We start from the raw sequence: 23,383 nt of genomic DNA, 5'->3' as shown, positions 1-23,383 counted from the left end.
CTCAGTGCACAAGACAGAAGACAGAACGAAGTGCAGCTTCGGCCCTGATGCCCCCTATCTAACCCGGGTGCCATTTTATAGCACTGTGTTTCTTGGCACTGCGAGCGCCGGGAAACACGCCGCCAAACGTGTTCGCAATGGGACTTTGTTCCCATTTAGTTAAATCCAGCCCGATATCTTGGAAGGATCTTCAACCAAAGCTTTATGGGTAGAACTTAGGTATATAAAGGAGGCAGCCACATTACTGGGAGTGTAGCCCCAAGGAGTCAGTGGGAAATAGAGAAGCAGATATGTAGACAATTTACTGAAGTTTGTAAGAATAATAATCGGATAATTATACTAGGGGATTTTAACTTCCCCAACATAAATTGGGATAGTCATGGTGTAAAGGGTTTAGATGGGGCGGGTTTCTTGAAATGAATTCAGGGGAGTTTCTTGTATTAATATGTAAAAAGCCTAACAAGAGATGGTGCAGTGCTGGATGTGGTTCTGGAGAATGAAGCCGGACAAGTGTTCAATATGGCAGTGAGGGTGCATTTTAGTGATAGCGACCACAACACGGTACAGTTCAAGTTTGTTATGGACAAGGTAAAAGGTGACCTGCAAAAGATGGTTTTGGATTGAGAAACAGCTTCTTGCGGAAAAATCTACAGCAGAGCAGTGTAGGTCATTCAAAAAGGAAATGGGGAAAGTACAGATCCAACATGTTCCCTGTCGGTGGAAATATAGGAGCAATAAGTTCAGGAAACCCTAAGGTCGAGAACAATGCAGGAGTGGATATGGAGGAAGAGAAAGACTTTTGGCAAGTCCAAAGGGAGAAATTCAACTGCGGCCCTAGAGGAATGTAGGAAGTGCAAGAGGTAACTTAAGAAGGAAATTAGAAGATCAAAAACGGGGCATGAAAAAGGTCCTGCAAACACGATTAGGGAGAGCCCCAAGATATTCTGTAATACATTAAGAGGGAGAGGTTAACCAGGGAAAGAATAGGGTTCATTAGAGACCAAAGGGACAGTCTGTGGGTGGAGCCGCAGGACATTGCCAGGCTGTTAAAATAATATCTTTCGGTCTTCACTGTGAAGGAGGATACATAGGTACAGAATTCAGGAAATGAGGAAATGGGACTGTGAGGACCTTGAGCAGTTTGACACAGGGAGTTAGGCAGTGTTGGAGGCTTTGACAGGCTTAAAAATAGACAAATCCCCAGGCCCAGATTAATTACATCCCAGACTGCTGTGGGGGGCGAGGCAGGAAATAGCAGGGGTTCTGAGACAAGTTTTTAATTACTCTTTGCCCACGGGGGGAAGTGTCAGAGGACTGGAGAACAGCTAATGTTGTTCCACTTTTCAAGAAGGGTGGTAGAGACAAATCAGGGAATTACAGACCGGTGAGTCTCATGGTAGGGAAATTGTCGGGAGAAAATTCTGAAGGAGAGAATTAATTTCCACTTGGAAAGGCATGGATTGAATAGTGATAGTCAGCATGGCTTTGCCAAAGGGAGGTCAGGTCTAACAAATCTGACAGAATTGTTTGATAAAGTGACCAAGCGTGTGGATGAAGGAAGTGCAGTTTATATGGATTGTAGCAAAGTCAGGTCCCACATGGGAGACTGATTGAGAAGATTGAATCACATGGAATTCAAGGAAACCAGTCGTGGTGGATCAGAAACTGGCTTAGTAATAGGACACAAAGAAAGGGTGATGTTAGAAGGCTGCTTGAGTAACTGTAGGCCGGTGTCCACCGATGTACCACAGGGATCACTGCTGGGTCCCTCATTGTTTGTTTTATATATAATATATATATATATATATATATATATATATATAAATAAATGATACAGATGAGAACGTGAAGGGAATGATTAATAAATTTGCAGATGACACCAAGATTGGTAGGGTTGTTAACAGTGAAGATGAAAGGGCAGCATGGTGGCGCAGTGGGTTAGCCCTGCTGTCGCATGGCGCCGAGGTCCCAGGTTCGATCCCGGCTCTGGGTCACTGTCCATGTGGAGTTTGCACATTCTCCCTGTGTTTGCGTGGGTCTCGCCCCTGCAACCCAAAGATGTGCAGGCTAGGTAGATTGGCCACGCTTAAATTGCCCCTTAATTGGAAAAAATGAATTGGGTACTCTAAATTTATAAATAAAAAACAGTGAAGACGAGGATCGTAGGTTACAGGAAGATATAAATGGGTTGATCAGGTCGGCAGGGTAGTGGCAGGTGGTATTTAACCCTTGTAAGTGCGAGGTGATGCACTTTTGAGGAAGAAACAGGACAAGGGAGTATGTAATGAATGGCAGGACACGTGGAAGCTCAGAGGACTAGGTGGATCTTTGGATACTTGTTCACAGATCCATGAAGGCGGCAGAGCAAGTGAATAGGGTCGTTAAGAAGGCATATGGGACACTTGCCATTATCAGTTGTGGCACAGAAGGTAAGGAGGTTATGTTGGAGCGGTATAGAATGCTGGTTCGGCCACAGTTGGGGTAGTGTGTGCAGTTCTGGTCACCTTACTATAGGAAGAAGGTGATTGCACTGGAGGGGTACAGAGGAGATTTACCACAATGTTGCCTGGGATGGAGCATCTAAGCTAGAAGGAGAGACTGGGATTGTTTTCTTTAGAGCAGAGAAGGCTGAGAGGGTTATATTTGGGGTGTATAAGTTTATGAGGGGTTTGGACAGGGTAAATAGGAAGCAGCTGTTACCCTGGGTTGAGAGGTCAATGACAAGGGGACACAGCTTTAGGGGGCAGATTCCGAGGGGATTTGCAAAAAAGAAATTTCACTCAGGGGGTTGTGAGAATTTGGAATGCACAGCCTGAGAATATATTGGTGGCTGGAAACCTCACAGCCTTTAAAAAGCACTTAGATGTACACCCGAATCGTCATCACATGGGACAAGTGCTGGTGAGTGGGATTAGCGCGCAATTAGGGGTAGTTATTGTCGGTGTAGACTCGATGGGCAGAGGGGCCTTTTCTGTGCTGTACAGCTCTATGATTCTAAAACATGGGGTGCAGATAACAGAGGGAGACTAACAGCAAATTAAACACCAACTGAAATGGCAGATTGTGTGTATATTGCCTTTCAACTGATTATGAATTTACATTAACTTCTCATCAATTGGTCAAATGATTTCCAGTTTAATCTGTACTACAAGGGCATATTATTGTCTTCTTTTGTGATTAGCCTCTGTTGCATTGCCTTGTGATTCCTTCAGACAAAGCACAATTCCTTTCTTCCTGTTCCTACGATATGAATATTGGGGAGGGCAAGGACAGCTGTAGATTGACTGAGGTCTAGAGTGTGTGAGTTCAGGAAGTGAACAATTAGCTGACTGACAGAATAATCACAATTTTAATTTGCGATTGATTAAAGCTTCCGAGCCTTCCTCAGCTCCTGGGTAGAGTAGTTCATTACGTCTGAGTGCCAGGACATTCCACTGGTTCCTGTTTATTGTTTGAATGCTAGCTATTCACTTCTCCACCTCCGTTAATAGCTTTAGGCTTAGAAACTTAGCTGGAGGACATCCTGAATGGAGGGAGGGGCAGGAGTGCTGTAGGATGAACTCCTCCTGATCAAACCAGCTACAGACCCCACCCCTCTCATAGCGGGGCAGATACTGGAAATCTGAATCTCTCGCCCCCCCCAAAAAAGCTAGGTGTCGACTGAAAATTTCACAACTGTAAGTGATAGATTTTTGCTGGTTAAAGAGGGGCAGGGATTTGGAACCAAGCTGGACAAATGGAGTTAAGATACCGACCAGCCGTGATCTAACTGAATAGTGGAACATCTTAAAGGATCTGAATGGCCTCCTGCTCTTCCTAGTTTTCAGTGTTAATCTTAATCCACATCTTCTAATATATAATTAGAAATAGATCATCCAAAAATAATTGTGGTATATGAATACCAATCTAAATGGCTGGAACAGTGTATTGAACAGTTCATCATAGAGATACATAAATCTGATGATACTTGGGTATTTCCCACTGCACAGTTTCAGTGCATTTTTCATTTAAATCAACTTCAAACTTTGTTCATCTTCAAATCAATTCCTATTTTCGCTCTAGTACAAATTGTTCAGTAAGTTGCATTATCTACCTTTGACGGTTCACCATTGAGGCTATGCCCACAGCCAGGGTCGCTCTTCCTCGCACAGGTTTGAGAGGGGCTAAGTTCAAAGTGTTAATATTGCATCCCACTTGGGGCTTGGTGCTGTCAGCCTCTTACTTCTCCTCGTCTCCTTTGGATGTAGGGATCTGTTTACACCATTACATATTATGTTTGACATGCCGGGTGGCATGTGGTGCACTGGTTAGCACTGGGACTGCAGCGCTGAGGACCTGGGTTCGAATCCCGGCCCTGGGTCACTGTCCGTGTGGAGTTTGCACATTCTCCCCGTATCTGTGTGGGTTTCACCCCCACAACCCAAAGATGTGCAGGTTAGGTGGATTGGCCACGCTAAAATTGCCCCTTAATTGAAAATAAAAATAATTGGGTACTGTAAATTTACAGAAAAGAAAATAATTTTTTTTTTCACATGCCAGTGCTACCACCCGCCACCTAGACCCACTCTTACTGTCAGCATCTAAACGCAGCTTCCCACAGCTCCAACTCTCTCCCAATTCTGGTATTTCTACCATCAGTGACATCTCCCCATGGCAGGGCAGGCTGGAGAGGTTAAACGGCCTACTCTGGCTCCTATGCCTCATGTTCTTCTGTTGATTGCATGCTGTTATCCAATCCTGCTCAAACTTTAAAGCCAATAAACGTTTCTTCTAAAAGTAAATTTTCCTTAACATCTCTTTTGTTTTTCTGGATTCAATACATGGCATGAAGAACAGTCCACCTCGATGGCAACAGAGATTTGGCTGATGCGTGACCAGCAGAAGCGACTGATGGAGAAAGTGGAGGACTTGGAGAACCATTCTCGGAGGCAGAACATCCGGATTGTGGGTCTGCCGGAGGGAATTGAAGGATCGGATGCAGATGCACATGTTGGGAAGATGCTGGAGAAGCTTCTTGGGGACGGTGCGTTTGACCGGCTGCTGGAGGTGGATCGGGCCCACAGGGCACTGTTGCGCAAGCCCCAGGGGGGTGAGCCGCCGAGGGCGATGGTGGTGCGATTGCATCGGTTCCTGGACAAGGAATGCATCATGAGGTGGGCCAAGCAGACGAAGCGATGCACTTGGGAAGACGTCGAGATTCGGGTATACCAAGACCTGGGAGCAGAGCTCGCGAAGAGGAGGGCGTGTTTTAATAGGGTAAGTCAGCCCTGTACAAGAAGAGTGTAGAGTTCGACTACTGTACCCGGCTCGCCTATGGATGACCTATGGGGACCAGGAGTTGTACTTTGGCTTGGCTCAGTGGAGGAGGCAGCAGATCTTATGAAGGAGAATATACTGGCAGGAGAAGGAGGACCTTGAACTTTGATTGAGGAGATCTGGGGCGTCATTCTCCGCCGGCGGGAGTCTCCGTTTTGCCGGCGCCCGGGGGTTTCCCGACGGCGTGGGGCTGCCCCACAATGGGAAACCCCATTGACCGGCCGGTGTTACGGAGACTCCCGCCGGCGGGTCGGGGCAGAAATGTGGCACGGCGGGATGGAGAATTTTGCTCCTGAACTATGTTGTGAAAAACTTTGGGTTTATGTTGTTTGGATTTCTTTCGGGTTTTTTCCGTTCTTCAGTTCTGGTGTCAGTTAGTTCGGTTTGCAGTGCTTAGTTAAGGGATGGGGGGGTGGGTCTCTATGTTCGCACTTGGAAGGGATCGTTTGTTTGTTTTTACTTCTTGTCTTTGTTTTGACTGTTTGCACTAAGAGCGGGGGAGGGGAATTAGAAGGGGATAGGATGCTAGGCGCAATGTGCGGGGGATGCCAGGCTAGCTGGGCGGGCTAGTTCACGGAAGCAAAGTGATAGGTGAGCTGAAGATCGATGTGGGGGGGGGGGGGGGGGGATTATACTGCTGATGGGACTTTCAAAGTGGAGGAGGAGGAGGGTTGATGATGTTAGCTGCCTGAGGGCGGGCCAGGGGAGGTGCGTGACATGGGCCGCAGACTGGCATAGGAGAGGGGGCGGGATTCCCCCCAACCAGGCTGGTCATGTGGAATGTTCGGGGACTGAATGGGCCAGTCAAAAGGGTCCATGTGTTCGCGCACTTGAGGCAACTGAAGGCGGACGTGGCTATGTTGCAGGAGACACATCTGAAGGTGGGGGATCAGATTAGGTTAAGGAAGGGATGGTTTGGACAGGTGTTCCATCGGATTAGACTTTAAAACGAGGGAGGTGGCGACCTTGGTTAATAAACGGTGGCATTCGAGGTGGGGAATATAGATGCGGACCCGGGGGGTAGAAATGTTATGCTTAGTGGGAAGCTGGAGGGAATGGCCGTGGTACTGGTAAATATATGCCCCGAACTGGGATGACGTTGAGTTTGTTAGATGGGTACTGGGGAAGATCCCGGACCTAGATTCACATCGGCGGATTATGGGGGGAGATTTCAATATGGCCCTCGATCCAAGGCTGAACCGATTGAGTTCTAGATCGGGGAAGGTATCAGCTATGGCAAAGGAGCTTTGGGGGTCCATGGAGCGCATGGGAGGGTGGTCAATCCGTGGAGATTTGGGAGGCCGAGGAGTAAGGAGTTTTCATTTTACTCCCATGTGCACAAGGTGTATTCCTGGATAGACTTCTTTGTGATGAACAAAATACTGCTGGCTGAGGTGGTAGATGCTGAATGTTCAGCAGTGGTGGTCTCAGACCACGCCCCGCACTGGGTGGACTTGCAAGTTAGCAAGGGAAAGGCCCAGCGCCAATGGAGGTTGGATGTGGGGCTGTTGGCGGAGGAGGAGGTATTCGAGCGGGTGAGGGAGGCCATTCGGGGATATATAAGGAGCAGTGACACGAGGTAGGTTTCGGCAGGGGTGGTTTGGGAGGCACTGAAGGCAGTTATTAGAGGGGAACTCATCTCAATTCGGGCCCATATGGAGAAGGCTGAGCAGTGGGAATTGGACAGATTGGTAGGCAAAATTTTACAGGTGGACAGGAGGTATGCGGAGTCTCCGGATGACGGGCTTCTGAAGGATCGTCAAAGACTGCAGCTGGAATTTGGGCTCCTGTCCACAGGTAAGGCGGAGGGACAACTGAGGAGGGTAAAGGGGGCAGTGTATGAATATGGGGAAAAAGCCAGCAGGATGCTGGCGCATCAGCTGAGGAAACGGGAGGCGGCGAGAGAGATTGGGAAAGTGAGGGATACAGGGGGAAAGGTGACTCTGGATCCGGCGGGGGTGAATGATGTGTTTCGGGAGTTTTATAGTAAATTGTATAAATCGGAACCTCCAGTCGGGGAGGAAGGTATGAAACGATTTATGGGGGGGCTGGAGTTCCTGAGAATAGATGAGGAGTTGGTGGAGGATTTGGGAGCCCCAATTGGGCTTGGCGAGGTTATAGACGGGTTGGGGGGTGATGCAATCGGGTAAAGCCCCGAGACCAGACGGATACCCGGTTGTGTTTTTGAAAAGGTTTTCAAGGCTGTTGTGGCCGCTCCTGGTAAAGGCTTTTAATGAGTCAACGGAGCTGGGAGTGCTCCCCCCCAACATTATCGCAGGCATCGATTTCCTTTATTTTGAAGTGGGATAAGGATCCGGAGAGCTGTGGTTTGTATAGGCCAATCTCCCTGCTAAATGTGGATGCAAAATTGCTGGCAAAGATGTTGGCCACACGGATAGAGGAATGTGTTCCGGGGGTAATAGGGGAGGACCAGACGGGATTTGTTAAGGGACGACATCTGATGTCCAACATTAGGCGGCTCCTCAATGTAATAACGGTGCCTGCGGAGGTGCGCGAGGTCGAGGTGGTGGTGGCCATGGATGCAGAAAAGGCCTTTGATCGGGTGGAGTGGAAATATTTGTGGGATGTTCTGGGAAGGTTTGGATTTGGGCAGGGATTTGTGGATTCCATCCGGTTGCTATATCAGGCACCGGTGGCGAATGTAAGGACAAACCGGGTTCGATCAAAATATTTTAATCTGTGCAGGGGGACGAGACAGGTGTGTCCACTCTCCCCACTACTCTTTGCCCTGGCCATAGAGCCTTTGGCAATTGTGCTGAGAGCATCGAACATTTGGCAGGGGATAGTGAGAGGGAGGTGGAACATAAGGGGCAGGATTTGCTGAGCCTCCGCGCCGAAACATCGCTCGGCGTGGGGGTGGAGAATGGGCGTTGACGCCGGAATCCAGCATGACACCGCTCCCGCGATTCTCTGGTCACCGGAGAATCGCCACCAATCGCGCGCGAACGTGGTCGACGCGGCGCCGGTCGGGGGCCATTGAAAGAGGCCCCCGCGGCGATCCTCTGCCGGCAACTGGCCGAGTTCCCGCTGGCCTGTTTCTAACATGGTTCCACCCAGCGGGCGCTCGGAGTGGCGGCTGCGGCTGAGTCTGCGGCCACCCTGGTGGGGGGCAGGGGGATCCTTCGCCGGGGAGGGCGGGGGGTGGTGCCCTCCAGGACGGCCACGGTCGCGATCGGGGGTCATCGATCGGCAGGTGTGTGTCATCTGGGTGGGACCTTTTTGTGGGGGCCGGTCCGCTGTGTGGGTCCGGCATGTTGCACGGGGCCGCCGTGTGCATTCGCGGACCTGCGTCAAGAAGTGCAGAGCCCTGTATCGGCAGCTGGAGCTGCGCGGAGCACTCCGGTGCCCTGCTGGCCCCCTTCAGGTAAGTGAATCGCTGGGCCAAGGGGCCTGTTGACGCCAGCGTGAAACACTCCGGTGTTTACTCCGGCGTCAACACTAAGCCGCCTTTTCGGAGAATCCCCCCCCCCAGGGTCTCGCTATATGCGGCCGATTTGCTCCTTTATGTAACAGATCCATTGGGGGGAATTGCAGGAATTATGGGGATACCGGAGGCATTAGGTCGGTTCTCAGGGTACAAACTAAATATGGGCATGAGTGAGGTTTTTGCGATCCAGGCAAGGGGGCAGGAGAGGAGACTGAGGGAGATGCCGTTCAAAGTGGTGGGATGGAGTTTTAGCTACCTGGGGATTCAAGTGGCAAGGGACTGGGGTCAGCTCCATAAACTAAATTTGGGCAGGTTGATTGAGCAAATGAAAGAGGACTTCTGTAGGTGGGACGTGTTCTCGCTGTCATTGGCGGGGAGGATACAGACTGTGAAGGTAACAGTCCTCCCGAGATTGCTGTTTGTGTTTCAATGTCTTCCAATCTTCACCCCCAAGGCATTTTTCAGGAAGGTGAACGCGGCGATCTCGGGTTTTATATGGGCTGGGAAAGCCCCGAGCGTGAAGAAGGTCCTTCTTGAACGGGGGCACGGGGAAGGGGGCTTGACCCTTCTGAACTTTATTAATTACTACTGGACGGCTAATATATCGATGGTTAGGAAATGGGTGTCGGTGTGGGAGGTGTCGGTGTGGGAGCGAGTGGAGGCGGCATCTTATAAGGGTACGAGTCTGAAGGCTCTGTTAACAGAGCCGGCTCGTTACTCCACATGTCCAGTGGTAGTGGCAGCCCTGCGAGTGTGGAGGCAATGGAGGCAGCACATGAGATTGGAGGGGGCGTCAGTGTAGTCACCGACCTGTAACAATCACCGGTTCGCTCTGGGGAGGGCTGGACGGGAGCTTCAGGAGGTGGCATCTGGCAGGGTTTGGGAGATTTGGAGATCTCTTCATTGAGGAGGGTTTCCCAAGCCTGGAGGAGCTAGAGGAGGAGTTTGAGCTGCCGGGTGGGAACGGGTACCAGTACCTGCAGGTACGGGATTTTGTTCGGAGGCAGGTCCCGAGCTTTCCTCGCCTCCCACTAAGGGGACTACAGGACAAAGTGATGCCAAAAACAGGGGTTGGGGGTGGTAGGGTCTCGGAAATATATAAGGAACTAATGGAGTGGGAAGGGGTCCCAATTGGGTAGGTGAAGAGGAAGTGGGAGGAAGAACTGGGAGGAGAGTTGGAAGTCAGGCTATGGGAGAAGGCCCTGAGGAGAGTCAATGCATCCTTGTTGTGTGCCAGGCTCAGCCTGATCCAGTTCAAGGTGGTCCACAGGGCTCATATGACTGTGGCCTGGATGAGCAGCTTTTTTGAGGAGGTGGAGGACAGGTGTGGGTGGTGTGGGGGAAGTCCTGCGAACCATGTACATATGTTTTGGGCGTGTCCGAGGCTGAGGGGATTTTGGCAGGGATTTTCAGATGTCATGTCAGAGGTCTGAGAAGGGAGGGTGACTCCGAATCCAGAGGTGGCAGTGTTTGGGGTGTTGGAAGATCTGGGAGCCTAGCGGGGGAGAGAGGCCGACGTTTTGGCCATTGCTTCCCTGGTGGCCCGGAAATGGATTTTGCTGGGATGGAGGGACTCGGAGCCTCCAAAGTCGAGGATTTGGGTAAGTGATATGGCAGGGTTTCGTAGCCTAGAGAAAATGAAGTTTGCCTTAAGGGGTTCAATACAGGGGTTCGCTCGTTAGCATTGCTGTCTCACAGCACCAGGGACCCGGGTTCGATTCCAGCCTTGGTGACTGTGTGGAGTTTGTACATTCTCCCCGTGTCTACATGGGTTTCCTCCCACAGTCCAAAGATGTGCAGGTTTGGTAGATTGGCCATTATCAATGCATGGGGTTCTGGGGATAGGGCAGGGGAGTGGGTTGGTGCAGAAAAGGTAGGGTGCTCTTTTGAATGGTCAGTGCAGACCCGATGGGCTGAATGGCCTCCTTCTGCACTGTAGGAAATCTATGGATTCTACGGATGTGGGAGCCAGTTCCAGCTCTTCTATGAAGTAACTGAACACAACCTGAATCTGGTCTTTCTTGTCCTCAGCGGCTCTGCAGCTCATATAGATATACGAATGCCGATCTATGAATCTCTCTTTCTATGAATATCTCTTTGTGAGACCCAGCCTGCATGCTGTTACTGATCCAAGTAATGCTGGTACAGAGCTAGGAACATGGGAACAGAAGTAAACCATCCAGCTTCTCAAGCCTGTCCTGTCAGATCTGTTGTCAGTGACGACAGTCATCAGTAATGGTCGGCTTCTTACCTTTCCTTCCTTGATTTTTGTGCCAATGATTTGCCTTCGCTGTTGGATGATTTCAATCAGTTGGTCACACTCCTCTGTTAGCTTTTCCTCTTGCCGTGTTGCATTCACCTGTCAACAGACAAGAGTGTCTCCTTTAGTGCTGTACTGACTCAGCTACGTTCACAAAGGGTCTGTATGGATTCCACAGGATTAGAAGGACAATCCTCAGGCCCACTCACGGTGATTGGGGAATGGGAATAGGCAGTTGCACATCCAAAAACAAAAACAAAACTTGATCAACAGCTTGCATAAAAAGCTGAGGCAAGCCCAGATAATCTGAACTCACAAGACACAATCTGTCAGGCTTACATGCACCAACTGTCAACTATTTGCTGCTTGGCCTTGAGCTTATTATTTTAAAGCTTGGGACTTGAATTATTGCCATTCCCCATATTGTCCATAAGATTTTTAAAATATAAATTTAGAGTACCCAATTATTTTTTTTCCAATTAAGGTGCAATTTAGCACGGCCAATCCACCTACCCTGCACATCTTTGGGTTGTGAGGGCGAGACCCACGCAGACATGGGGAGAATGTGCAAACTCCATACTGATTGTGACCCGGGGCCAGGATCAAACCCGGGTCCTCAGCGCCATGAGGCAGCAGTGCTAACTGATTTATGTTCTCGGTGTAACATAAGCGGCTTCCTTGTGGTGTACTTGACAAAGGAAGGTTCAGACGTGGAGATAACTTCAACACGCACCGTGCTGCCCCAATATTATCCATAAGATAAGGGGACTCAAAGGACCCATTGTGACCATGGATATAAGTCAAGGCACGGGTTCTCGGCTGCTTTATTGTTGCACAGGCCTGTTATACAGCCCCTCTCCCCTTAATCCAATCATTGGCAGCTATGCCTTCAGCCCCATGCTGTAGAATTCCCTACCTAAACATCTCAGCATGTTCTCACACCACAGTTAACCTCCTGCCTTGGCTCAATTTTTTAATCTGCTTCTGTGAAGCATTTTGGAAATATTCTTCAAATGTTGAAAGGTGCAATATACCAGTCCATTGTTGTTGAATGAAGTACAAAATCACTGAACACGTTAGGCATCTTCTTCTTTTGTTGTCGGGATTCAGGAGGCAGAGATAAAGCTGAGTTTATTACTCAATAAATGAGGTACCGGGTGTACCCCTTAGCCAATCAATCACCCATTTCCACCTTTTGAGTCGCATTCATGTGCCTGACTCCTGGTGGGCCTGCAGATGTGCTAACAAGGCCTCGGATTTAGGTGCTTCCCTTGAACATCTGGTACACACTCCAGGATAAAATGTCTTATTTTAGTAAAGACCCCATGCCCGTTCATGTACGTATAATGCATATTTTTTTCTGTATATGTATATATAATGTACCTTTTAGATATATATAAATAATATATATGTGTACATGTATGTATAATGTATATTTGCGCTTGTACACAGCTATATATAGGTTTGTGCGCATACATGTGTATGTGTTTACATGTGTGATTACATGTACATGTGTGTGTGTGTGTGCGCACGCATGAGGCAAGGTACAGTCTCCATGACCATAGGCTGCTTTTTGAGGGGGGAGAGCTGACTGGTGACGATTTAACCTGCGGATTACCACACCTCAGGCGAGGGGCAAGGTTGAGAATGCGAAGCCTTCATGAATAATGGTGGTTTAAACATCAGTTTAAAAATATGGGGCCCGATCCTCTGGACACGCTGTGTCAGAAAAGCATCTCGCTGCAGTGCAACGTGTCTGGTGAAAGAAGGGAGACCCCGCTCCCGGGATCTAAGCAGCTCGCAATGCCTCGCGAGATTCAACGCAATCTCGCGAGATGTTGCAAAGGGGGATCATCTTTTAGCAAATCTGCACATTAGAGCGAGACAGTAAGCCTTACTCTAATTTGCAGATTCTCGAGGTACCTGAGGTTTTGGGATCTAATCCCTTCGCCTCGGGGACCTCGGGCGAGCACCATTTGCTATTGGTCCCCACAAACGGGGACCAGACGGAATGGCACTCATGGGGGGTCTCCAAGGGGATTGGTGCCAGCCTAGCACTGCCAAGGTGCCCAGGTGGCACTGCCAGGACGTCAGGTTGGCAGCACCAAGGTACCAAGCTGGTATTATCTGCGTGTGCGCGATCGGGCCGGGGTTGCCTGGTGTGGGTGTTTGGAGGTGGGAATGGGGCCCAGGGGACCTTCCCATGTTGCATTCAGGCTGGGGAGGACGTCGAGGAATCTTTCTGGAGCCTCGGAGATCGGGACGCCATTCGGCGAGCGGAGTTCCCCATTGTAAAAAATGGGGCTAGGTGCAGCCTCGGTCGCGCGTTCTCCTGTCAGGCCCCTTATTCAAAGCAAGTCACGTTGAATAGCCATGTGTTTCTCGGGACTGCAAGTGCCGGGAAATACGCGGCTAAATGCGCTCACTCGGGAACTTTGTTCCCTTTTGGGAAGATCGCGCCCATGATCTTACCAAGTGTTTTATTCTTGATGTCTTTTTGAAGCTCAGTGCCATTTACTGGATAAATACTCCTTAATCTTATTAATGTCCCAGTAATGACATTTGTCGAAGACTGTTTTCAGAAATCACAGTTACCACCGAACATTCTCGTAAAAATCTCTTTTTAGAAAAATCCCATAATGATGAGCATTAGTCTTGCTTTTTTGAAAACAGGAATAAAATCCTCCCTTTAAATCCTTCATCGTGTTCTCTTCAAATGCTCTATGGATCTGTAAACTGCAAGAAGACTGACGTTCAGGAGTTCATAAAATGCAGCTGATGAACAAAACTAGTCACCTGCAAACTGATTTCATGACCTGGAAATAAGTGAATGAAGGAGGTCTTCCTGCACGAGAGACAAAATAAAAGAGATAATTGTTGCCGTTACCTGTGACCAAATGGTCACGTTTCCCATGCCCATGCAGGCCCATTGGCGTGTTCCTGTGCTTCTGAGACCTGGATGGTGTCTTCCTCAGGGGCAGATTCAGGAGCAAAGAGGCACATTTGCAAACCTCTGTGTTAAAGTAACTCTGCTCCAGGCAGTTTTCCTGCTTTCCCGGTTGCCCTGGAATCTGGTCTCTGACATAAACAGGATGGTTTTCACAGCACGAGGTTTAAAGTTTACAAAAGGTTGGCCGGCTGCGTTTTCCACCAGAAACAACCCTCCTAGTTTAAACCAGCCCCACTCTTTCTCCGTATGGTGAAGGGAAGGATGACGTGATTATTCGGTAAAATGATGAGCCCTCACGTTCTGGACACTTGAGAGTTGATTCACAAGTTGGGGAACGCTATGTCACAGAGATAAGTTAAGGTTCGAAAGGGGTAGGGAAAGGAGTTCAGATGCACTCGGTCATTCAAACCGCACACAAACGGGAAAACATAAAGCAACTCGGCTCAGCTTAATGAACAGTTTCCACGCCACTGGTGGGAATGTCCAACAATAACATACCCCACCTCTAACTCAGAAAGACAAATATGCCTGAACACAGTGAGATGCCAGCAGCCTCCATGGACCTGGCCCAACAATAACACACAGGAGAACAACATTGCCTTTCCTTTCTCTAATTAACAGGCGTCTTGAGGAACCTGACAGTCAAAAGCTTTCCTCAGGGGTTAATACTGACAAGGACGCTTCTGCAATGATAAGTCACCCGTAATTCCTATCACTGTCTCTAGGATGCTATTCCAAGAGAGCTTTTGGGCAGGTGCTGAGCATTGATGGCAACTTATTAAAGTTGATCTCCTGTCAGGCATTGTTAATACTAATTTCTGCTGTGATACACAGTGCAATTAGGCTGGGAGTGGAGGTCAGTTAAAACGCATGTTGTAAAACATAAAAGAGCCAGTTTTCTCACTTGACTGCCTCCATCATGCATCCATCACCATAATGACTCAGACACAGAGGCTGAATGGGTAGCTTCAAGGGTAACATACAAACAGATTGAAAAGAGGACGTGTGCGCGCTTGTTCTAACTATTCTGACTCTCTTCTTCCACCCAGCCATAAACCCAGCCATTCCACACTCCGTAAACCTGACCTCTTCTAATATTTTGCTGCCTCTATACTGTCTTGCACCAAGCCCCTTTCGCCCATCACTCCTGTTTATGAGGTACATTTATTCCCGGTACAGCAGCGCCTTAAACTTTTCATCTTAGTGTTCAAATCCCTTCATAAAATCATAGAATAGAATCATTAAATCTCTACAGTGCAGAGTGAGGCCATTTGGCCCATCAGATCTGCACCAACCCTCTGAAAGAGCACCCTACCCAGGCGCACATCCCCACCCTATCCTAGCAACCCCGTAATCCCACCTAACCTTTTGACACTAAAAGTCAATTTAGCGTCGTCAATCCACTTAACCTGCACATCCTTGACTGTGGGAGGCAACCAGTGCACCCGGAGGAAACCCACGCAGCCACAGGGAGAAAGTACAAACTCCAAACAGACAGTCACCCGGGGCGGGAATTGAACCCAGGTATCTGATACTGTGAGTCAGCAGTGATAACCACTGCGTCACTGTGCCGCCCAATGGGTCATGGGTCATCCTTCTCTACCTTGATAACCTTCATCAGCTCTACAACACGCCGAGATGTCTGCACTCCTCCAGCTCTGATGTTTTGTGCATCCCATCTTCTCCTCAGCACTCCTCAGCGAGGGCATAAGTCTTTCTTTGACCATAATTTTGGTGACCTACCCCAATATTTCCTTATATGGCTCAGTATCAAATATGGTTGGTCACATTCCTGAAAGGCCTTTTATGATGTTAAAGGTGCTATACAAATGCAATGTGCTGGTTTTTCCCCATTCAGGTTAAACACTTTCTGAGACCCACCTCAAACTGTGGGCTCGTTCAAGGTTGCTTGAAAATGTTTCACAAAGTACTTCCCCAGACCTAAATCACAGTGGGATGCTCAACTAGATGTGATCACCTCACCACCAGTAAGGGTCAGTCACAGTGCACATCTGGCCACTCTATATGGGACTGTTCCAGGAAGAAATGCTGGAACTCATCAATCCAATACTGTAAATATTACCACTTTGGAATTCTTAGATCCACAGAGTGGGGAATTTTAAAATGATTGAAAAATCAAACGAGCGAGCAGATTGTTCGGGAACTTTCACTCATCCATGGCTGCCTTGCTGTCACAGAAAACCAGTGTGGTCAGGACAAAACAACCTCTTCCTGTGCCTTAACCATTCTATAATTCTCCGATTAATAAATAATCTCATAATGAATCAGACCAGGTGATGTTTCTGAACCAAAGTGTTACCTTCATAATGCAATATGCGGAAATCTGCTGTCTGCAAGCTGGGATTGATAAGAGTCACCTTGACATAGTTCAATTGGATGTCATCATCTCTGCTATTGTTACCTCTGGCCGAAAACATATTAAATCCTCATTCATGTCTTCATGACTCCAGGCTCAGCTATGCTGGGCTAGATTTCCATAATCCATAACCCCTGAGCTCATCCAAACTCCACTGCCTCCACCCTAGCTCACAGTGAGTCATGTTGAATTGACTCAGGAGCAGGCACTGCTGGGAAAGTGGAGTGAAGTGGGTGGGGAAGTGGGAGAGAAGAGCTGGGGCACTGCATAGTGAGGGAGGACACAGGGGTGAGCTGCGCCTGGGGATGGGGTGGGGGGGGGGGGTGGGGGTGGAGTGGTGAGGGTTCTCGATATGAGGGAGGAGGTGAGGGATGAACACATCCAGGGGCACTGTGGAGGTCAGGTGGCAGGTGAGGGAGAGAGGAGGTGGGCGTGCAGAGTCGGTGGGTGGGGGAGGTGGGTGACCCAGAGCCAGGAGAGGTGGGGTGAGGTGGTGAGGGAGGGGGTGTGGGTGAGCAGAGTCAGGAGTGCCATTGGGGTGGGTGGGAGGGGTAGGTGTAGGGAAGTATTTTGACGCTCCTGCTGATTTAAGGGGCTGCACTTCGGGGCAGGTATTATGCCAGCTCGGAACAGCCCTAAATAAATCTGAGCGTCGACAAAAGCAAATGCAAGTTGTGCGGCACGGTAGCACAGTGGTTAGCACTGTGGCTTCAGAGCGTCAGGGGTCCAGGTTCGATTCCGGCTTGGGTCACTGTCTGTGCGGAGTCTGCACGTTCTCCCCGTGTCTGAGTGGGTTTCCTCCGGGTGTCCCAGTTTCCTTCCACAAGTGCCGAAGGACGTGCTTGTTAGGTGAATTGGACATTCTGAATTCTCCCTCAGTGTACCCGAACGGGCGCCGGAGTGTGATGACGAGGGGCTTTTCACAGTAATTTCACTGCAGTGTTAATGTAAGCCTATTTGTGGCAATAATAAAGATTAAGTTTGCAAGACAGGTTCCGGCGTGACCATCAATGTTCCCTCCGCCGGAGTGGATTCTGGTGAACCGCAATATCTGGATTCATGAACCAGCTGTCTCCCCAGTGGTTGTGGTATTGTTACAGCAGCAGCATTCACCGCAAAATACAGACCAAGATCTCTGGTCGAAGACCTTTGATCAGAAAGAGACAGACCTGAATGGGCTGGTTTAGCTCAGTGGGCTAGACAGCTGGTTTGTAATGCAGAACAAGGCCAGCAGCGTGGGTTCAATTCCTGTACGAGCTTACCCGAACAGGCGACGGAATGTGGCGACAAGTGCTTTTCACAGTAACTTCATACTTGTGACAATAAAAGATTATTATTATTATGAAGTGGTAACTCTGTTTCTCTCTCCTCAGATGCTCCCAAATGGACTGAATATTTCCAGCATTTTCTGCTTTTATTTCAGATTTCCCGCATCTGCAGTATTTTGCTTTTACCTGAAGAATCCTGCCTCCATTGGCCACTAATAATTAACAAGAAATCCGCCCATTTAATTCCTAGGGCTGAAGTTTGTTGCATTTTGTGGCTGACAAACTTCAACAATACTTTGATTGCCTTTGAATTTTGTTTTTGCAGCCTTGACATTAGTTCCATTGGGTTAGTTGGCAGAGGAGGGTAAAACAAGCACAGATTCTGTAACAATCAGCAGACCCTTTGCAAGAAGTTACTGTCTCAGATTACATTTGGAACCTGATCTCCCTCCAAACATCTGCTTTACACATTATTTTAAAAGTTTTTTTTTTAAAACTAAGACAAGGCCTGTGCTTTTTTTTGTTGCATATCTCAGATTAACCTTCCGCTGCGCCTGGCCAGCCGAAGAGAGAATCTTAAAGGTGCAACCACTATCTGCTTGAAGTGAAAGTGGCCACTCAACTCATCACTGTGTTTGGTCTGTGTTTGAGGTGATTGGAAGGAGTTAGACTTCATATTTCAAACAAATGGTAGCAGAATTTCTTTTATTCATGGTGTCACCCTCAGATAATGGAATGTGACATCAAGCTGCACAGTAGGATTTTGTTTGAATGAGTATTGGAGCTAATAGCTTCTGCCTGGGGATCTTGTACACTCTGCATTCCAAAGGAAGGCTGCAATTAATTTAAATATGCTAGGGAATATTTTCGATACATTGTCCTGTTTAAAGTGTGTAGAGTTATGTTAAAAATTCCATGTTGCTCAAAGCAATGGTATGTGTCAGTGAAATGTTCCTGCCCCTCATTTGACATGGTCTCCTCCAAAGTTCCTGCCTCTGCTCTCATATTCCTTTGGCAGTAGTTTCTGCCTTTCTGTTTTCCCTCAAGTTTTCACCCCCTCCTCTCCTGTTCTGGGTAAGGAGAAGTTGCTACTGGGAGGAAACCAGAAATTGCAACAGAGCAAACAGTGTATTGAAACAGCGATCAATTCTACCTTGTTAGTGGAGAGAGAGCAGCCAAGAAGATTCACCAGTCGGGGCATTGTGTTGGTGTCACATGTCCAATATGTAGACATACTCTGAGGTCCATAGGGTACTTTTCCTCTGTTCCTACCTCTGGCTCAGGGGCTCTGCTCTGTTATTGCATTCACCAAGTCTCCTCGTCTCTCACCAAAAGTAAGCCCACTTTTAATCCAAGGTGTCTTTGGCCACCTGGGCTGAGTGCTACCGCCTCACTGGATTCCTTGGCTGCAGGCTCATGGCTCCTGAGCTAGGCCTCCCTGGTGGCATCCTGAATGTCAGTCTACTCCTCCAATGCTACCATAGATTGAACTCTGCTCTGTTCCTAGTACTCAAATCAAACTCGCTCCAACTTCTCATTCCTCTGCTCGATTCTGTCACTGCTGGCAACATGTTGAATTTTGCTTGTTTATCGGCTCCCGAATGAGACCACATTCCAATTTAACCTCACCATTTCGACCTTCAGGCAGGATTGTGTTCTCCCTCACCTCAGCCAAATCCTATGTTACTCCCGGGTCACCCTTAAAGCCAGGAACAAACGAAAGGCTCCTTTACTCGGGGACTAACTGCCTCCTTCAACAAGCTACTAACTTCACAGCCTATTTCATCAAGACTGCTCCCTTCCAGCTCCAGTAATACCCATCTCTGTTCCCATACTACAGAATATCCCATAATATTGTCATTGATTAGATTTTCCCAATCTCTCCTTACTGTCTCTCTCATTCTTCACCCTCTAGAAACTCCAACTTATTCAAAAGGTCAGCTATCCCAATTTCCATTCTACATTAAGTCCCATGCACCAATCAGTCACCCCTCTACTCATTGACCTACACTGGCCTCTTGTCCCGTAACACATTACATTTCAAGTCATTATCCTCATTTTCAAATCTCATGTCGTCTTTGCAATTTTGTTACAATCTTTCTCACACCCTCCATTTCTCCCCTCCACACCCCATTTAAAGTTCCTCACATTGCCACCTAATAAAATCTCTTCATAACCCAACATTTTGAATAAATCATGAGGGTCTCCTCCCCTCACTCTCAGATCATAGTCCAGCATCCATCTCATGATCTTATATTTTTCTGCCCCTTCATTAAAGTTTCTTGAGATGTCGTCCAAGCTATAAAAAAGCACGGTGGGTGTGATACAGAGAAGTTTATTGTGTTTCATAATTTAAGTTCTTCCATGGTCTTGCCCCCCCTCCTCCTTTTCTCTCTATCTCCCTACGATTCTGAAAAGCCCTGCATTCCCCAAGAACTGAAAACCTGCAACTTACCAGCAATGCCATTGCTCCACCATTGGCAGCTGTGCTTTCAGCCCCACACACTCAAATTCCCTCCCCTTAAAAACCTCTCTCTGTCTTTGAGACTCTCTCTAAAGCCCAGCTGACGTCAGCCCTCGTTATAGGGTCCATTTTGGTTGGCCACCGGTTTTATCTGATTATGGTCCTGTGAAGCACCTCAGTATTACGTTAAGTACCAGCCCACGCCTGGTCAGCCAAATATTCCACCTCCTATATATGTTGGAGGAGAGGCTCTGGAATATGCTGAGCACTTCCCATACCATGGCAGCAACTTCTCTCGAAAGGCTACCAATGATGAGGAGATCTGACATTGGATCGGGGGGGCCACTTTAAACCTCCACATTCTACTACATCGCATCTTTGACAACAAAGATCTCCTCAAGTAAACAAAAGTCTTCATCCTGGAACCTTCTGCAAGGGGTCGAATTGAAAGCACTGGGAGATTCCCCGGAAGGAGGGGTCAGATAATCTTGCTCTTACTGCACAGAGTATTTGCCATCTCAATGCTCTTCGACTGCAGTCAGATCTGGACTGTGTATCAGCGACACAGAAGGGCGCCAAAGAAATTCCATCAGCAATACCTCCACTGCATCCTCCAGGTCAATGTGAGGACGATCAAACAAGTGTTACTTTTCATCTTGAGGCTAGCATTCAGTCAAAACTCGGAGATAATCAACTTGGCTGGACAGGACATTGTGCCCTGGTGACTACAAACCGCCTCTACCACCAGCTCCTGATCTCTCAACTCTCAGCATTCCGAGGACGACAGAAAAATGCTTCAGAGTCACTCTGCAGCTTTCCTTGAAGCATTAAGGTGGCATTGGCCTGAATGCTGATGGGGCGTTTGTTACCAATTGTTCAGAATGGCAACAAGCAGTCCAGCAACCTGCATCCCACTTTGAGTCCCAATGTCTTAATGATGAGGCAGAGCAGCCACACAGAAGGAAAGAAAGGGGAGTTGATCCAGCACTCTTGGTCCCACTATCTTGTGGAACATCCTGCCCCATGTGCCCAAGGATCTGTGAGTCAAGAAACAGCTTGTTCAGCCACATGAAGATTCATGGCAGAAACTCAAGACCCGAAGCAGGTGTCACCCTTGAATCAAGGACAGGTTGATGAAGGGCAGGAGGGTGAAGGGGGAGAAAGGAGAAAAGAAAGAAGATAAAAAACAATAAGCCGCTAAAGGATGCAAAGAGCAGCGTCGAAGAAAGGAGGAAATGCGGGTTCGCCGCCGAAGGAGAAAACGAGCAAAAGTGTTGACAGGATGGCGGAAGCCGAACTGCAAGGCGGGGCCGCACTACTTACGGTGGAGAAGATGACTGAGGTGATGGCGGTGGAGCTGGAAAAACATTTTGTGAGGCACATGGAGGCCTTAAGGAAAGAGACGGCGGTCGTGGTGAGGTCATTGTTGGAGGAGGCAATCGGACCGATGAGAGTGGAGGTGGCAAAGGCATCGGCCGAGGTGAGAGAGCAGGGCGAGAAGATGAAGGAGGTGGAGGAGGCCGTGACACGACACAGCGACCAGGTCACCTCGATGGCGGTCGAGCTGCAGAGGGTGGTGGAGGTTAACAGAGGACTCTGAGCAAAGCTGGAAGACTTGGAAAACCGCTCAAGGCGGCACAATTTGAGAATTGTGGGCTTGCCCGAAGGGACAGAGGGCCCAACGCAACACTTTGCTAAGAAGTTGGCGGAGCTGATGGGGGAGCGTGAGAGCCCCACCCTGTACGAGCTAGACCGAGCTCATCAGTCATTAAGGCCGAAGCCCAAAGTGAACGAGCCGCCAAGGGCAGTAATTATCTGCTTCCATAAGTTTTGCATGAAGGAGAAGGTATTAAGCTGGGCGAAGCAGGAGCGTGAGGTGCTGTGGGATGGTACTGCGGTTCGGATCTACCAGGACTTGACGGTGGAGTTGGCAAAAAGACGAGCGGCGTTTGGGCGAGTGAAGGCGGCTTTGTACAAGAAGGGGGTGCGATTTGGTGTGGTGTACCCAGCGAAGTTGAGAGTAACATATAAAGCCAAAGACTTTTATTTTGAGACAGCGGAGGCGGCTGAGGCGTTCGTGAGGGCAGAAGGCTTGGGACAGACGTGAAGAGCGGAACTGGAAGAGAGACTGTGGACTGTGTTTGAGCGGCTGGAAAATGTACAAATGTAACAACTTTCTTTTTACTGATTTGTATTGAAATTTACTTCTCTTTGCATTGTTACAGAGTTCAAGTTAATGGCGTTCTGTTTTGCAATGGTTAAATGTTATGTTAATGAATTGTAGGGGTTGGATTGTTGGGTTTGTTTTGGTGTTTCTTTCTCTGGGACTGTGTGGAAGGGGGCGAGAGGTCTTGACCAGGGGAGCCACCCGCGCTAGCTAACTAAAGTCAGTTAGTGAACGGGGGTGAGGTGAGAGGAGGACTGCGGACGTTGGAGCCGGATAGTAGGCTTCAATGGGCCTACGAGGCGAGCAAGAGGGGGTGGAGGGATGGATGTTGGGAGATTTTTTTGTAGGGGGGGTTCTTGGGAGGGGGGGGGGGGAAGGGGTTCGATATTAACAATGGACAGGGGCGGGTCAGGCTTATGGGGCAGGGCCCGGTGGTATGGTAATGGTGGATAAGAAAGGTGGGGGGGGGGGGGGGGGTGAGACCCCCAATAAGGATAATCACGTGGAACGTGAGAGGGCTAGGAGGTCCGGTCAAGAGGTCAAGGGTGCTTGCACATCTTAAAAGTTTGAAAGCCGATGTAGCAATGCTACAGGAGACTCACTTGAGGGTGAAGAACCAGGTGAGACTTAAAAAGGGCTGAGTTAGCCAAGTGTTTCACTCCGGATTTGATGGAAGGGCTCGAGGGGTAGCGGTGCTGGTCAGCAAAAGGGTATGCTTCCAGACGGAGAAGGTGGTGGCAGATCAGGGGGGTAGATATGTGATTGTGACAGGGGCACTGGAGGGGAGATTAGTGGCGCTGTTAAGTGTATACGGTCCCAATTGGGATGATGTGGGATTCGCGAGGAAGGTGTTTGGGGCTATTCCCGACTTGGACACGCATGAGCTGATTGTGGGGGAGGACTGGAACTTGGTGCAGGAGCCAAGGTTGGACAGATCACAGCCACGCTCGCTGGTCCCATCACGGGGGGCGAAGGTGCTGGCTGGGCTAATGGTGGAATTTGGAGGGGTGGACCATTGGATGTTCCTGCACCCAAGGGAACGGGAGTACTCGTTTTTCTCTGCGGTCCATAAGGTATACTCGCAGATTGACTTTTTTGTGGTGGGGAAGGCTTTGCTGGCTGGAGTCAAGGGG

General features: G+C 48.8%; 1 protein-coding gene across 6 annotated transcripts in view; it reads right to left on the bottom strand.

The window, feature by feature from the left end:
- Positions 1 to 23,383, bottom strand: part of LOC140428112 (E3 ubiquitin-protein ligase Midline-1) — a 572,352-nt gene that overhangs the window by 62,234 nt on the left and 486,735 nt on the right. For all 6 annotated transcript variants that reach the window (XM_072514187.1, XM_072514188.1, XM_072514185.1 and 3 more), the window contains one exon: positions 11,016 to 11,123. In XM_072514187.1, coding sequence (XP_072370288.1) covers positions 11,016 to 11,123 — 108 coding nt within the window. The remainder of the gene's footprint in view (positions 1 to 11,015; positions 11,124 to 23,383) is intronic.

This window comes from Scyliorhinus torazame, chromosome 8, assembly GCF_047496885.1.
Source record: "Scyliorhinus torazame isolate Kashiwa2021f chromosome 8, sScyTor2.1, whole genome shotgun sequence".
NCBI lineage: Eukaryota > Metazoa > Chordata > Chondrichthyes > Carcharhiniformes > Scyliorhinidae > Scyliorhinus > Scyliorhinus torazame.
Note: the sequence above shows the minus strand (reverse complement) of the source record. Positions and strands in the feature narration are given on the sequence as shown.